The sequence below is a fragment of the Carcharhinus amblyrhynchos genome, chromosome 2 (genome assembly GCF_965287045.1).
Source record: "Carcharhinus amblyrhynchos chromosome 2, sCarAmb.v2.hapA, whole genome shotgun sequence".
Classification (NCBI taxonomy): Eukaryota; Metazoa; Chordata; class Chondrichthyes; order Carcharhiniformes; family Carcharhinidae; genus Carcharhinus; species Carcharhinus amblyrhynchos.
This window is the reverse complement of record NC_137325.1, coordinates 8,416,837-8,432,379: the sequence shown is the minus strand read 5'-3', so window position 1 is coordinate 8,432,379 and position 15,543 is coordinate 8,416,837. Positions and strand designations below refer to the sequence as shown.

General features: G+C 40.6%; 1 protein-coding gene across 1 annotated transcript in view; it reads left to right on the top strand.

The window, feature by feature from the left end:
* The window catches only part of kif15 (kinesin family member 15), a 62,747-nt gene that overhangs the window by 13,587 nt on the left and 33,617 nt on the right, over nucleotides 1-15,543 (top strand). The window contains exons 7-17 of the mRNA XM_080203763.1: nucleotides 523-702; nucleotides 1,275-1,484; nucleotides 2,175-2,300; nucleotides 2,635-2,757; nucleotides 3,329-3,452; nucleotides 4,870-4,970; nucleotides 8,121-8,330; nucleotides 9,706-9,883; nucleotides 10,092-10,233; nucleotides 10,560-10,701; nucleotides 14,431-14,628. Of these exons, the coding sequence (XP_080059889.1) occupies nucleotides 523-702; nucleotides 1,275-1,484; nucleotides 2,175-2,300; nucleotides 2,635-2,757; nucleotides 3,329-3,452; nucleotides 4,870-4,970; nucleotides 8,121-8,330; nucleotides 9,706-9,883; nucleotides 10,092-10,233; nucleotides 10,560-10,701; nucleotides 14,431-14,628 (1,734 nt within the window). The remainder of the gene's footprint in view (nucleotides 1-522; nucleotides 703-1,274; nucleotides 1,485-2,174; nucleotides 2,301-2,634; nucleotides 2,758-3,328; nucleotides 3,453-4,869; nucleotides 4,971-8,120; nucleotides 8,331-9,705; nucleotides 9,884-10,091; nucleotides 10,234-10,559; nucleotides 10,702-14,430; nucleotides 14,629-15,543) is intronic.

Genomic DNA, 15,543 nt, shown 5'->3' with positions numbered 1-15,543 from the left:
GATTAACATGCTTTTTATTAACTGGTTGAGCCACACCATGAATACTCCTTCCATGGCCAACGAATCCACAGGGCAGCACGGTGGTTTCGCAATGCTGCCTCAGTGCCAAGGACCTGGGTTTGATTCCCAGCTTGGGTCACTGTCTATGTGGAATTTGCGCGTTCTCTCTGCATCAGCTTGGGTTTCCTCCGAGTGCGTCAGTTTCCTCCACAGTCCAAAAATGTGCTGGTTAGGTGATTTGGCCATGCTAAATTCTCCCTCAGTGTACTTGAACAGGCACCAGAGTGTGGAAACTAGGGGATTTTCACAGTAACTTCATTGAAGTGTTAATGTAGGCCTATTTGTGACTAATAAATAAAGTTTTTACTTTTAAGTCCTGGAGCGGCTCTTGAACCCAGGTCTTCTGGCCCAAGAGGCACGAGAACCACGAGACTCCAGCCACAGGCAAGGGAGAACTATCAACTGAAACAAGCTGTCAAATTTTATTAAAATCTAATAATACACTTCTGCATTCCTTAATAGGCTGGCGAAGGCAAAGATTTTCTGTGCAAGTGCTCCTTCATTGAGATTTACAATGAACAAATATTTGATCTGTTAGACGCCGCTTCAACTGGCCTATTTCTTCGAGAAAACATCAAAACTGGTGTGTTTGTAGAAGGGGTGGTCGAACAAGTTGTAACTTCGGCAGCTGAGGCCTATCAGGTAATTTAATACCATTTCATTTACAATATAAATAGTTTGTTAGTAATGATCATCCCAGGTTCTACTGTTTTATCTTACCAACATTATAGTTGAGCAAGTCACTTGCTGTGCTGCAGGTCAGCATTTTTAAGAGGATTTGTTTTGTGTTCAGATGTTTTTCCAGCAGTTTGGTAAACAATCAACAAGGTCTATTCTGAAATATTTCATCAAATTTTATTATTTGTTGAAGCTATTGTGCTTGTTTAAAACTACATAAAATTCTCGTGGCAAATAAGTAATGGCATCAATTTACTGGTTGTGTGAAGCAAGACTATTCACAAAGTTGCTAAAATGTTTTTAAGATTTTCAAGATATCTAGCCATTTTTCAGTTTACGAGTCCAACCATTAACTTGAATTATTCTGTTTGTTATGAAAACATGTTTTAATCGAGCAGTGTGATGACCATATTTCTTTTCCTACTTGGTCCCAATCTAATGAGTATATTTAAAGTTACAAGTGTAATCTGTTAACATACAGGAATTGTGGGGATGTATAGAAAAGCAATGAAACATTTTCTAATTATTATTGATAGGTGCTATCCATGGGATGGCGGAATCGAAGTGTCGCTTCCACTTCAATGAACCGAGAGTCATCACGGTCTCATGCCGTCTTCACAGTTACTATACAATCAAAGGAAAACATCAACAACCTAGTTAACATCCGAACGTCGCAGCTGAACCTGGTTGACTTGGCAGGATCAGAACGACAAAAGGATACGCATGCAGAAGGGCTTCGATTAAAGGCACAAACTTTTGTCCTGTTTACAATTCCAAATTGCAGGGACCAGTTATTGCATCACACAACTGGAGTACTTCATACTAGAAAGATGTTGCAGTTATTGTAATTTGGGGCTGGATATTGTGGATATTATCAAACCCACTGGTGGGTTTGAAAGCAAGGGGGCATGTACAATCCCACCACCCACCTGAAATTTTATGGGGATCGCATGTTTGTCCTTGGGCTTATTGAAGCCCTTCACTTAAGGGTCCTATCCCACTCTACAAGCATACTACCTATGGTGGAAGGAAACCCAGCACCTTTAGCTGTACAGACTGATGTCTGGCAAGGGGTGCCCCCTTTGTGGGTCTCCTGGGCAGTTTGGAGGTACTCCCACCAAAGTCTCACTTTTAGGCTTCCAGTGCTATATTGCTGTATTATTATAAGTTTTGTTTATGTGGATGTTCATGGTTTTTTATCAAGTACAGAAATATTTTAGTGCATACATTTGTTCTGATTCACATGGCATTTCAGCAAATCTTGATTTCAAATTTAAAATTCTTTTTAAAAACTTCTCAATGATTTCTTAATTCTGATTGAGCATCTTTAATGATCATCAAGCTGCATTATTTCAAAAATTATGAAATTTAAACCAGAAAAATTCTTTTAATTTTTACATTTTTTTTTAACACCTTTCCTTTTCTGCATGTTCTAGGAGGCAAGCAGCATAAATCGGTCACTGAGTTGTCTGGGACATGTCATTATGGGCCTTGTTGATGTGGCTAATGGAAAAAACAGGCACATCTGTTACCGCGATTCGAAGCTGACATTCTTGTTAAGGGTAATGTTAGATTAGATTATTGAACACTTCTTGGAGATTTTAAGCAGTTGAAAGATTTGTTTTCTGCTAATTGGTTAGTTATTATACTTTTATAACATTAAAATGATGCCCCAACTATCAAAAATCTAATTATGGAACTGGGCACCTTTTTAGTGTGCATCAGCTGCAAATTTGCAACCATGTTTTTGCATAAATGTATCATACATAAAATCCATGCTGAGTAACAATATAGGAATGTTGATAAATCAATGGATAGCGTATCTTGGGGATGTAAGTTGCCTGTTAACTAACAGCAGCTTGGCTAACAACAGGTTAATGAATAATTTTGTTGCAGGACTCTCTTGGAGGAAATGCAAAGACTTACATTATTGCAAATGTTCACCCTGGGTCACGGTGTTTCGGTGAAACACTCTCCACGCTTCAGTTTGCTCGTAGAGCTAAGCTAATCAAAAATAAAGTGAGTTGAAGTTTTTGATTTATTCAATGTATGTCTCTCATGTTGGTTAACCAGGTTATGGTTATGCACCTTTGTTATGTAATTGAGAATATGTAACAGGCTGCCTAATCACTCAGCTGGTTACAGAGCAGTTGAGCCATACAAACCAGGATGGTTATTGAGTCAGTTGGGGATGGCAATAGAAGACTTAGAGTTGGCCTCAGTATCCAGGGTGAGGGAAATGGGAATTCGAGCTCCTGAATGTTCTCCAAGGACTATTGTATGAACATGATACAAAAATGTGGCAGGATAAATAAAAGTTAATGTTTAAAAACCTGAATATGAAGGCTTATGTTTCAATTTGTAAACTTTACAATTTCACTGCAGCTTCCCTTGTAAATTTTTTTAAGACTAAACTGCAATGGTCCATGTGGTTGCTTTCTTGTAAATAAAAACATTCGATTTTCATTATTTTTATAAACATTATAATAGGCTAATGCTGTGCAAGGACATCTTATAAATTTTGTTGCCTTGTGAGTACTTGATTACTGTTAGATTGACATAGCATCAACTTGTTCTCTCTTTGTTGTAGGCCATAGTAAATGAAGATACTCAAGGCAACGTCCAGCAGTTACAAACAGAAATCAAGAAGCTGAAAGAACAGCTTTCTGAGCTGTCTAAACGGCATATTTCACAGAATGTGGAGGCTGAGAGGGGTAAGGATTCCAGTTAAGACCAGACACTTTGAGGATAAGGCATTGAACACCAGGAAACAAGTACGATATAAAAATTTGATGCCAAATGGATCATATAGTTAGGACAAGGACTGTGACAAAATACAAGCAGGTGTTATCAAACCTGTAGAATGGGCTTGCAAATTACAGATGGATTTCAATACAGTTAACTGTGAGATGATCCATTTTGATGGGAGTAAGAGGGTTACCTACCTTGGAAAATAAGAGTTTAAGTAGGGTAGAGGGATAGAAGGGTACAGTTACAGAAGGGTAGAGTTACACAAATCATTAAATATAGCAATGCAACTTGACAGCCATAAAAACCACAGAAGAATTTGGGTCTATTTCTAGATTAAAAAGGGAGATTATACTCAAAACTTTGGTTAGAAAACAGTTGGAATGCAATGCACAATTCTAATATCTTACAAAAAATGTATAGACACTGGAGAAATACAGAAATGATTTACAAAAATAATCCCAGAACTGAGAGGGTACAGCAATTTGGAAAAGCTGAACAGACGGGGTTTTTTTTCTGATGGAGATCTTTAAGATTATGAAAGAGTTTGATCAGCTGTATGTCGAGAACCTTGCCATTTGATGGGGAGTCATAACCTGAAAGTCATAAATAAAAGGTTACTAATAAATCCAATAAGGAACTCGGGAGAAACTTCTTTACTTGAAACAATGAAAATGTAAAACTTGCTACCACGTGGTGCAGTGGAGACAAACGGAATGGATGCATTTCAGAGAAAGTGAGACCAGTACAGGAGGGAGAAGGGAATAGAAGGATATGTCACCTTCCTGGTGTGTTGTGGCTAATATTCATTCCTCAATCAAACACAATTTATAAAAAAAAACTGCTCATGATTGCATTGCTGTTTATGAGAGCTTGCTTTATGGAAATTGACAGCTGCATTTCATGTTCTAACAATGACTTTGCTTCGAAAATAGATGGTTGAAAAGCATCTTGAGACATCCTGAGGTTGTGAAAGGAACTATATAAATATGTTTTTCTTTTTAATTATATTTTCTCAAAGAGAAAAAGAATACTAAGGATCACTGACCTTTTAATATTGATGCTGTTTAAGGAAGTGGCTGTACTAAATGAAGTGGACCACATGCCTGCTGCAACCAAATGACTTGCTTTAGTCTCTCCAGTTGACTGTTCAGTTGGCCACAAGAAGCATACAAAGGCCACGCAAATTCATAAACATCAACCAGTTACTTGTTGCTGAGCAGTTTACTTGGCTTGCTTTATTTAAACTGTTTGGTTGAGTCCAAGGAAAAACACTTTTGTGCTAATATGATGTTTGTATTTCTATTGAGTAGACTTAATAGTGACTGAAAATGCTTTTAAAAATCTCCCAAAAATCCAATTTGGATGTTTTCATTTTATCAGATGCTGTTTCTGCGGATGAAAATGAAGTAGATGGCAATGAATGGAAAAATCGTTTTCTGGAAGCCATGCTTCTCTGGGAGAACAGTGAAAGTCAAAACCAGGTTAGGTTCCAGCTAAATCCCTCACTCCATATCTCCAGCGTGTGTTAAATTCCTCAATCTTACAATTCTTGTGCTCACTAGCATATGGCACTTGGAGTAATCCTGAAATTACTGCCTGAGCTTCTGCTTTTTAGTTTCCTTCTTAACTCTCAAATCTGCTTTCAGGAGAGGGCAAAGTAACCTCAGATACTGAAGTAGTCCATGTCCACAGCAGCAAGCTCATAAGTGGCAAGTAATATTCGTGTCATGCAATGACCATCTCCAACGAGAGAAAATCTACCCATCTTCCCATGATATCCATTGATCTTACCATCTCTGAAGCCTTCACCTTTAATATGATGGGAGCTACTATTGGCTAGAAACTAAACTGGACCAGCTATATAAATGCTGTGACAACAAGGTTGTGTCAGAGGCTGGGAATTGTGTGATGAGTAACTCACCTCCTGATTCCCCAAAGCCTCTACACCACCTTCAAGATGCAAGTCAAGAGTGTGATGGAATGCTCTCCACTGGCCAGGAAGAATGCAGCTCAACAACACTCAAAAAGCTCGGAACCATCCAGAACAAAGCAGCCTGCTTGATCGGCATCCCATCCACCATCATAAATTTTCACTCCCTCCGCCACCAGCACAAGTTGCAGCAGTGCATCAACAAGATGCACTGCAGCAACTTGCCAAGGTTCCTATGACACCACATCTTGTACCCAGGAATATTTAATGCCCAGTTCTGCCTTCCTTGATCCAGTTCTCTGTTACAGCGGTAATATCATAGTTCCATTTGTCAACCTGCAACTGTAGTTCACCAATCTTATTAACCACACTCAACATTCACATACATGCACATCCTGTACAACATTTCCTCTTACTCTGACCTCACCTAATGACTTGCTATACTCTACACTAGTTCTATCGAATGCTCCAAGTATTCTATTTCCCTTGATATTATCCTGATCTATCCTTCTTATTAGTTAATACTTCACTATTTCCCACTGAAAATTTTCCTCCTCTCGACTCTAAATTTTCCCTCAGGTGCCCATTACTCCACCAATCTAGTTTAAATCCTTCCCAACAGCAGTAGCCAAGGCATTAGTCCCAGCCCTGTTACGATATAAGCTGCCGTTCTTCTCCAGGTCCCACCTTCCCCAGAACCAGTCCCAGCATCTCAGAAATCTGAAGCCGTCCCTCCATATCTCCAGCGCGTATTAAATTCCTCAATCTTACGATTCTTGTGCTCACTAGCATATGGCACTCAGAGTAATCCTGAAATTACTGCCCTTGAGCTTCTGCTTTTTAGTTTCCTTTCTAACTCTCAAATTTGCTTTCAGAACCTCGTCCCTTTTCCTCCCTATGTCATTGGTCCCATTGTGCGCCGTTCCCCAGAAGTATAGCCTGCAGCCACTCTGGACATCTTTGACCCTGGCACCAAACAGGCAACACACAATCCTGGAGTCACTCTACAGCCACAGAGGTGTCTTTCTGTTCACCTAACTATGGAATCCCCTACCATTTGCACTTTCATTCTTCCTCCTCCCCTCTGCAACTCAGTCACCCTTGGTGCCACAATCTTGGCTTTTACTAGAGTCCCTCTGAGGAAACCTCTCTCTCTCACCAGTATCCAAAATGGAAAAGAGGATAGAGAGTGAGAGTGCCTCAGGGGATTCCTGCATTACCTATCTTGTTTAGGTGTTTTGGCGGTCACCCATTTGCTTTCTGCCTGTGCATTTCTTAACTGCAGCGTGGCCATCTATCCAGGCAATCCTCAACTTTGTGGATGAACTGTAGTGACTCTAGCTACCAGTCAAGTTCTGCAATCTGGAGTTCAAGTTTATTTTACAGATGATGATACTTCCTGCAGATGTAGTCCTGGAAGACACTTTGTGCCTGCATGACTTCCCACGTCCCACAGGTTGTGCATTTCACATGGCCAAGCTGCACTGGCATACCTTAAGCTTTATGTAAAGTTTTTACTCACATGTCACTCACCAATGGCTTCCTTCTCTTCCTGTCACGCCTCTTTGTGAAGTCTTGCTGCTTTCTCCTCTTGCAATCTTTTATTGCTTGGGCTCTTCTCTATAGAAAACCTTACAGTTACCAATAAATTTTCAGTATTAAAAAGGTAGATGAGCAAAAGTAAAATACCCTCCAATCAATCACTTATCTGTTTTCCTATGACATTCCACTTGATTTTCTTCAGATTTGATTGGCCCACAGAGACCCATCACCAGCAGCTAGATCTTTGTGAGCTCCTGGTTCCTCTTGTACTCTTTGAACTCCTTGTGCGCTCACTATGAACTCCTGATTCTTCTGGTGGTAATGGAAACTTAGCTGCAGGTTGGCCATCTCCATCCTCACCAACTCTGAGTGAATGCTTGGTCTCACTTGCACTCCATATTTTTAGCCCTTGCTGTTCTTGCTGACTCTCAAAATAAACTCCTGTTCTCTCTATTCTTTAAGCCCCCATGTTCTCGCCAACTGATTGTTCACTACAGTCTTGTCAAGGCTAGCTAGGAATGGGCAATGAGTGCCAATGATACTGTTAACCCAAGAGTGAATAATGTTGTAAAAACTAGCTGATTTTCAGCCATTTTAACTAATTTGGCCAATTGGATTAATTTGATTGGCAATGATATTGGCTTTTCACTTTACCATAGAATCATACAGTGCAGAACGAAGCAATTCGGCCCATTGAGCCTGCACTGACTGCAATCCCACCCAGGCCCTATCCCCATAAATTTACCCTAGCTAACCCTAAGGGGTAATTTAACATGGCCAATCCATGTCAACCCGCACATCTTTGGACTGTAAGAGGAAACCGGAGCATCCAGAGGAAACCCACGCCGAAACGGGGAGAACATGCAGATTCCACACACGCACTGACCCAAGTCGGGGTATATGTGACTGTGACTATTATAAATATGACTATTTCCATTGCAGAGGAATTGCAGTAGAACTAAAAGTAACATTGACCTCGAGCTATTGCTTGGTGTGGGAACAAGATGAGTCGTTGAGGTTTCTGCTGTTTCTAGCCATGTCCTAGAAAGTATTTGATTAGAACGGCAGAAAGTTAGTGAATGTGGAAAAGAAAGTATTCTTCCTATTGCTGAAAAAGCTCATGTGTGTCTTCTTTCTTTATCCCATTTTTGTTTTGCAGAACTTGAAAGAAAAAATTGGCCAACTTAAAGATGTGTGCGCTAAAAAGGAAAAGATACTTCAATCAAACAAAATGATTGTAAAGTTCAGGGAGACAAGCATAGCACGACTAGAGAAGTTGCTGAAAGAATCCCAAGAAAACCTACCTCCTGATGAAAAGGATGCAGAGATCACTGAGCTGAGGGAAGAAATTCAAACTTTAAAAAAGCAGGTGGGAAAAAAAGAGCATGCTTAGAATTTTAACTCAAACACTTAAAACAATGGAGTAATTAATTTTAATGGCTGATTTCTTCAGCTATGAAATCACTATCTTTCAATTCAGTTCATTGAAACAAGAAATGTATTTGGCCAACAGTTTAAGCAGAATTTAGCACTGTAGTATTTTAGTTTAGTTAGGGAGTCTTGAGTTGTGACAGTATGAACTTTTACATGCATGTTGTAGTCTGGTGCTATGGATAGTGATGGTAGAGGCTCCAACTTTCTTTCCAGCACATTGCTGACCAGGGATCACTCCTACTCTTCCCACCTGCCAATGTCTTGTGTTGGGAGGATTTGCAGGTTAATACTCAACCTCTTTGACACACGACTTCCTCAGCCATCCAGTCCTGGGGTGGACTCGAACCTGGATCTTCTGGTGTTAAAGCAGGGATGCTCTCCATTGTGCCACAAGATCTCCAAATGATTATTAACGCCTGATAAATTATGCAGTTGTAAGGTTCCACCTTTGATTTTTTTTTAAAAGTAAAACAGGATAACAAAACTGTAACTGAGTTTCACATATCTTTGGAACAAAGGAATTCTGGGGTACATATTCATAGATCATTTAAAGTAGAACACAAGATAACATTGCCATAAAGCACAGATTTATTGAAAAGCATTTAAATCGTGTTAAACTTGTATAGAATTTTAGTATAAAAGCAAAATGCTGGAAATGTTATAAAATAAAAAATAGAAATACTTTGGGGAGAGAAACAGTTAACGTTTTAGATCTTTCATCAAAACTTTGGCATAATATAAAATCTTGGTTAGACCCCACTTGGATTACCATGTATTGTTGTTCTCCATGTTATGAGAAAGGCATAGAAGCATGGAGATGGTGCAAAAAGATTTATGAGAATGATACTAGAATTAAGAGGGTATAATTATTAGGGAAAATTGAACAGATTGAGCTTCTTTTGTCAAGTAAAGAGCACAACCTAATAAAGGGCATTAAATATGAATCCTCTTCATAATTTTAGAAAAAGGCTTCCACTTGTGAGGAATTCAAAACTTGGAGCCATGATCATGTGTCTTAAATAAATCCAATAAATAATTCAGAATAATTGGAATGTGGAACTTGTTTGTCACATGCAGCATTCTCAAAAGGTGGAATAGAGACCTTTAAGGGGTGGCTAGCTAAGCACACAAAGGAGAAAAGATTGGAAGGATATATAGGCGGGATACAATGAAATTGGATGGAAGAAGGCTTGTATGGAGGATATATGCTATAATAGATCAATTGAGCCAAGTGGCCTTTTTTTGTGATGTACATTCAATGTATTGTTATTAAGTTCCTCGTAGAAATTTACAATGTCTTGTATTACTAGATTGAACAAGACCCTCGGGTTGCCACTTATGCAATGGAGAATCGTGCTCTGAGGGAAGAAAACAAATACCTGAACTCCTTGGAGAGTGTGAAACGTGCTAAGGAAATTACCTTACATATGGCAGCAGAATTGGAAAGAGCATTTTTGGAAGCATCTATTTCTGATAAAAATACTGAAGGTGAATATGCTTTTATACAATGTTTGTAATTTGATATGCAATTTGCACAACAAAGCTGCAGCCTGAGAAGTGACTGTATCCATTAGCAATGTGTTGGTATTATCAATGTATTGTGTTTTTTTGCTGTTCCTGATTTAGCAATAATATTTGTTGTATTGTTCCCATGAATTGTGATATGCAAGCAATGCTTTATCAATTAATTTTTAAGGTCAGACCTTGTACCTGTCACCCGTCAAAGTTGAAAACGTCTCTGCAGTATCACAAGAAAGGCTTAAAGCTCGCCTTCTACAAGCACAGAATGATTTATCTTCTGTGAAACAGGAGTATGAGGAATTTCAGGAGCTGACCAAGTAAGTTAATTAGTATTTGTTTGAAAATTTCTACCAATTAATAGTGCTATCAGTCAGAATTTTCATTATTTCGTTCAGTGTGTTTATTCAGTTCTTTCTGTCATGAACTGGCCAGGGAGTTGAAGCAGATAATGTGAGCTTCTGTCTCAAACTACGGAGGTGAGCATGTACTCCTGAAAAGGACTGCTCGTTGCTCAGAGGCTGTTGAGATTCACTTTTTCTTCCTGGAATTGAAGTTAACTTGTAAATTCCAGCAAATCCTGGGAAAGGATTCCAATGTTGATTGTGTTCTGATTTGTATAAACTGAACTTTGTATTACTTGTAGGAAGAGACAAATGGAGTTGGAATTGGAGGTCCACACCCTTCAAAAGGCCAACCAGCATCTAGAAAATATTTTGCAAGCAACAAAAGCTCTTACACGTCAGGAGGTGTCCCAGTTAAATAAGATGCATGCTGAGACAATTAAGGTACATATTCCACGACATATTCGCTATTGAGATGATGGTAGATTTTAAATATTCCAGATTCAACTGAGGTTTGTTGAAAACTGCTTTCAGTGGGAACTTAAGTGCTCGGTAGTTGATTCTGTCATTTATTTGAGCAATTTTAACAAAAGAGCTTTATTTTTTGATTCCTGTGGAATTTAATGCCATGATCCAAGAGGCAAGAAGATTAAATTGGAAGTAATTTGTGTGAATTGCTACTGTAGTTAATACTTTCGAAAAAAAACCTTGCAAAATGAGCTGATACTGACATTTTTTTAACACACTAGTTATTGCACCAATACACCACCTCAATTAAAAATATGTTTGTGCAGACACTTTTAAAGAAAAACTCCAGTTCCCATTTAGTCCTTGTAAGCATCTGGCAACACTTTGGTTGTGTTGAAAAAACTTCGAAATAAAATGGGTTCTCGAACATGATTGCTGTTAAATTCCGTGTCAGCTTTTGTTGCTCATCCTGAGTTGCCCTTGAGAAATTAGTGGTGAGCCGTGTACTTGAACCACTGCAGTATGTGTGATGAAGATACACCCAGTTTAAAAAAAACATTCATGGCATCTGGGTGTAGCTGGCTAGGCCAGCATTTATTGCTCATACCTAATTGCCTATAAGAAGATGGTGATCAGCCACCTTGAACCACTGCAGTCCATGTGCTGTAGATAAACCCACAGTGCTGTTTGGAAAGCAGTTCCAGGATTTTGACCCAGCAACCGTGAAGAAATGGTAATCTAGTTCCAAGTCAGGTTGGTGTGTAGATTGGAGGTGAACTTGCAGCTGGTGGTGTTCTTGTGCATCTGCTGTTCTCTTCCTTCTACATCAGTGATTTCCAACAGGTGTGCCATGAAGACCTCCCCCACCCCAAAAAAAATAAGTATGCCACGAGAAAAGATTCAAAATGATTCAAAATTCATGTAATTAAACTAAAACTAACCTTTGTCTTTAGCTCTGCGGTTGGCATCTCCAGAACTTGATGAATCTTGGGCATCTGAGCACATGCCGGTGGAAAAGAGCTGCACACGCTTGGTTTAGATTTTTTATGTTGGTCAGCCCCTTTTGCATGACCAATGGGACTTGGAGCTGAAGACAGTAGTCACATGGCCCACAAAAAGTGAAAATTCAAAATGGGTTCAAAATCCCTGGGAGAAATGACAGCGAGAGAGACAGACAGACAGGAAGGGTTTAAAAAAGGGCAGGAGGACAGGGAGAGGTCAAAAACTAAGTTCCCAGTAAGGGAAGAAGACAGAAAATAGGAGGTGTGCCTCAAAATGGTATCCTGCTTCTTGAGTGTAGTTGGAGTGACACTATTCAGGAAAGTGGAGAGTATTCCATCAAGCCCCTGACTTGTGCCTTATAGATGGTGGACAGGTTTTGGAGATCAGGAACTGAGTTACTTGTGACGGAATTCCCAGCAGACTGGAGGGGCTGATTGTGGACAAGTCGCCAGGACCGGATGGAATGCATCCGAGGGTTCTGAAAGAAATGGCGAAGGTGATAGTGGATGCCTTGGTGGTTATTTTCCAGACGTCGCTGGATTCTGGGGAAGTGCCGGAAGATTGGAAAACGGCTAATGTTACGCCGTTGTTTAAGAAGGGTGCCAGGCAAAAGGCAGGGAATTATAGGCCGGTTAGTTTAACGTCTGTTGTAGGTAAAATGTTAGAATCCGTCATCAAGGAGGAAATAGCGAGGCATCTTGAGAGGAATTGCTTGATAGAGCAGACGCAGCACGGTTTCGTTAAAGGGAAGTCGTGTCTGACAAATTTACTGGAGTTCTATGAGGATGTGTCTAGGGTGGTGGATAGAGGAGAGCCGGTGGATGTGGTCTTTCTGGATTTTCAGAAGGCGTTTGACAAGGTACCTCACAAGAGGTTATTGCAGAAGGTCAGGGGACATGGAGTTGGGGGTAGGGTGTTAGCGTGGATAGAGGATTGGTTGTCAAATAGGAGGCAGAGAGTGGGGGTCAATGGGTGCTATTCGGATTGGCGGATGGTGACTAGTGGAGTGCCTCAGGGGTCGGTGCTGGGGCCTCAGCTATTTACCATTTATATAGATGATCTGGAGGAGGGAACCGAGTGTATGGTGTCGAAATTTGCTGATGACACCAAGATTGGTGGAACGGCAAATTGTGCGGAGGGTGTGGAGAGTCTGCAGAAGGATCTAGATAGGCTGGGCGAATGGGCCAGGAAATAGCAAATGGAATTTAATGTTGGCAAGTGCGAGGTGGTTCACTTTGGTAGGAATAATGGTAGGAAGAATTATTACTTACGTGGAGAAAAACTGCAGCAGGCGACGGTGCAGAGGGACCTCGGGGTCCTTGTGCATGAGTTGCAAAAACCCAGCTTGCAGGTGGTCAGGAAGGCGAATGGGATGCTGGCCTTCATAGCGAGGGGGATTGAATATAAAAGTAGGGAGGTGTTGCTGCAGCTGGAGTACTGTGTGCAGTTTTGGGCGCCGTACTTACGCAAGGATATTTTGGCCTTGGAGGGAGTGCAGAGGAGGTTTACTAGGCTGATGCCGGAGTTGAGGGGGTTGAGCTATGAGGAGAGGCTGAATAAATAAGGCTTGTACTCATTAGAGTTTAGAAGAATGAGGGGAGATCTCATTGAGACGTTTAAGATGATGAATGGGATGGATAGGATAGAGGTGGAGAGACTTCCCGCTCAGAAAGGATAGTAGGACTAGGGGGCACAGCCTCAAGATAGAGGGGGGGCGGTTTAGAACGGCATTGAGGAGGAACTTCTTCACTCAAAAGGTGGTGAATCTCTGGAATTCTCTGCCGGTTGAAGTGGTGGAGGCTACCTCGCTAAATATTTTTAAGACGAGGGTTGATGGGTTTTTGGTAAGAGAGGGGATTAAGGGTTATGGGGAGAGGGCGGGAATGTGGAACTGAGCCACGACAGATCAGCCATGATCTTATTGAATGGCGGGGCAGGCTCGAAGGGCTAGATGGCCTACTCCTGCTCCTATTTCTTATGTTCTTATATGGTGGGTCTGGTTACGTTTCTGGCCCATGATTACCCCAGTAGATTGATACTGGGTGATTCAGCGATGGTAATGCCATTGAACGTTGAGGGGAGATGGTTGAATTATCTCCTGGCAATTGTGTGGAAAGAATGTTACTTGTCATTTATTAGCCCAAGCCTGAGTGCTGTCTACAGCTTAATGCATTTGACATGGGCTACACCAGTGTCTGAGGAATCACAAATGGTGCTGAATATTGTGCACACATCAGCGAATATCCCCACTTCTGACCTTACAATGGAGAGAAGGTCATTGGTGAAGCAGCTGAAAATGGTTAGGCCAAGGACACTACCCTGAGGACATTCTGCATGGTGTCCCGCAGCAGAGATGATTGACCTCAAGCGGCATAACCTTTGTGCTGGGTGTGAGCCCAGTCAAGGGAGAATTCCCCCCCACCCCATCCCTCCAATTCCCAAAGCTTCCAGTTTTCTCAGGGCATCCTGTTGTCTTGGCCAATTCCTTCCTTGATGTCAAGGGCAGTCGATCTCACCTTGCCTCTTGAATTCAGCTCTTGTTTTATTCTTAGCAGCCTTGATGTTGTAAAACAAAGTGTACCCAGCTTCTCCCTGCACCTGCTTGTTTTCCCCCCTTATTGTCCCATTGTGTTTGGAATTTGTTTAAATAATGGTCTTCACGTTATCTGTTTGTATGTTAATACCTATCTTGTAATGCATTAGAATATGACTACTCCAACTAAGCCTGTTTACAATCTACGATCTCGAATTATTCTACGTACAAGTCCTGAAGGAACTCCTGGTGCCTGTGAAGAGATTGAGCTAGGAACTCAGGAAAGCGATATTATGAATGAGCCTTTGCCACCTGAAATGAATGAACAGGCTTATGATGCGATTGCGGAAGAGCTTCGAATGGTGCAGGTTAGAGTTTCTAGTTAACTTTTCTTTCCCCCACTCCTCTGTAAAGGCTTGTGTTATAGTCTCACCTGAAGCTGAATTTAGAATGCTAGCTCTGTATTTCAAATGAGGAAAGAATGCTACTCTGTACCTCTATGACGGGAGATGTTTGGCAATAGAAGAAGACAGCTTTATTTTTATATAGTGCCTTTCCTCTTCAGAATGTCTCAAAGTGCTTCGCAGCAAATTAATTTACTTTAAGCATTGACAGCAATTCTGCAGACAGTTTCACCAGTAATTTGCACACAACAAATCTTGTGTTGTCAACTGAATTAGTTTCCTTCTGACTTTGATACCTAAGCCTGCCATAAAAGAAAGAAATCATTTTTGACAGTTAGATGAGTCAGTTAATAATTCCCATGCTTTTATTATTTAATAATTACCATGCTTTTGTCCAAAGTAGCATAATTTTGCATATTGGAAAACTGTTTCCTCTTAATAACTTCTGATGCTTGGTGTGGTTCAGTCTTTGCCTTTGTCCAAATAAGTTCTTTGGTGATGTATTTTTCTACTTAAAATAACATTAGGATAGGAAAAGTGGCATTGTGGTAGTTGGATATTAAAGAGAAAACTTGCATTTATATAGTGTTTCAGCACATCCTTGGTTACCACATGACCAGTAAATGTGATTTGAAGCATTGCTAACTTGTTATGTAGGCAAACAGTGCAACCAAGTTTGTTGTTTCCCCTGAAACAGCAAATGAGATGAACAAATGGTGACAATAACAACAGGAGAATCCCCTGCTCTTCAAATTGTGCCATGATAGATGCCTTCTCTGCAAGTTACCTCTTTCAACAGTACAACATTCTGTTGATATAGTAATTCAGCTTAGATTGCACATGCAAGCCACAGAGTGGCGTTTTAACCCCAAACTACTT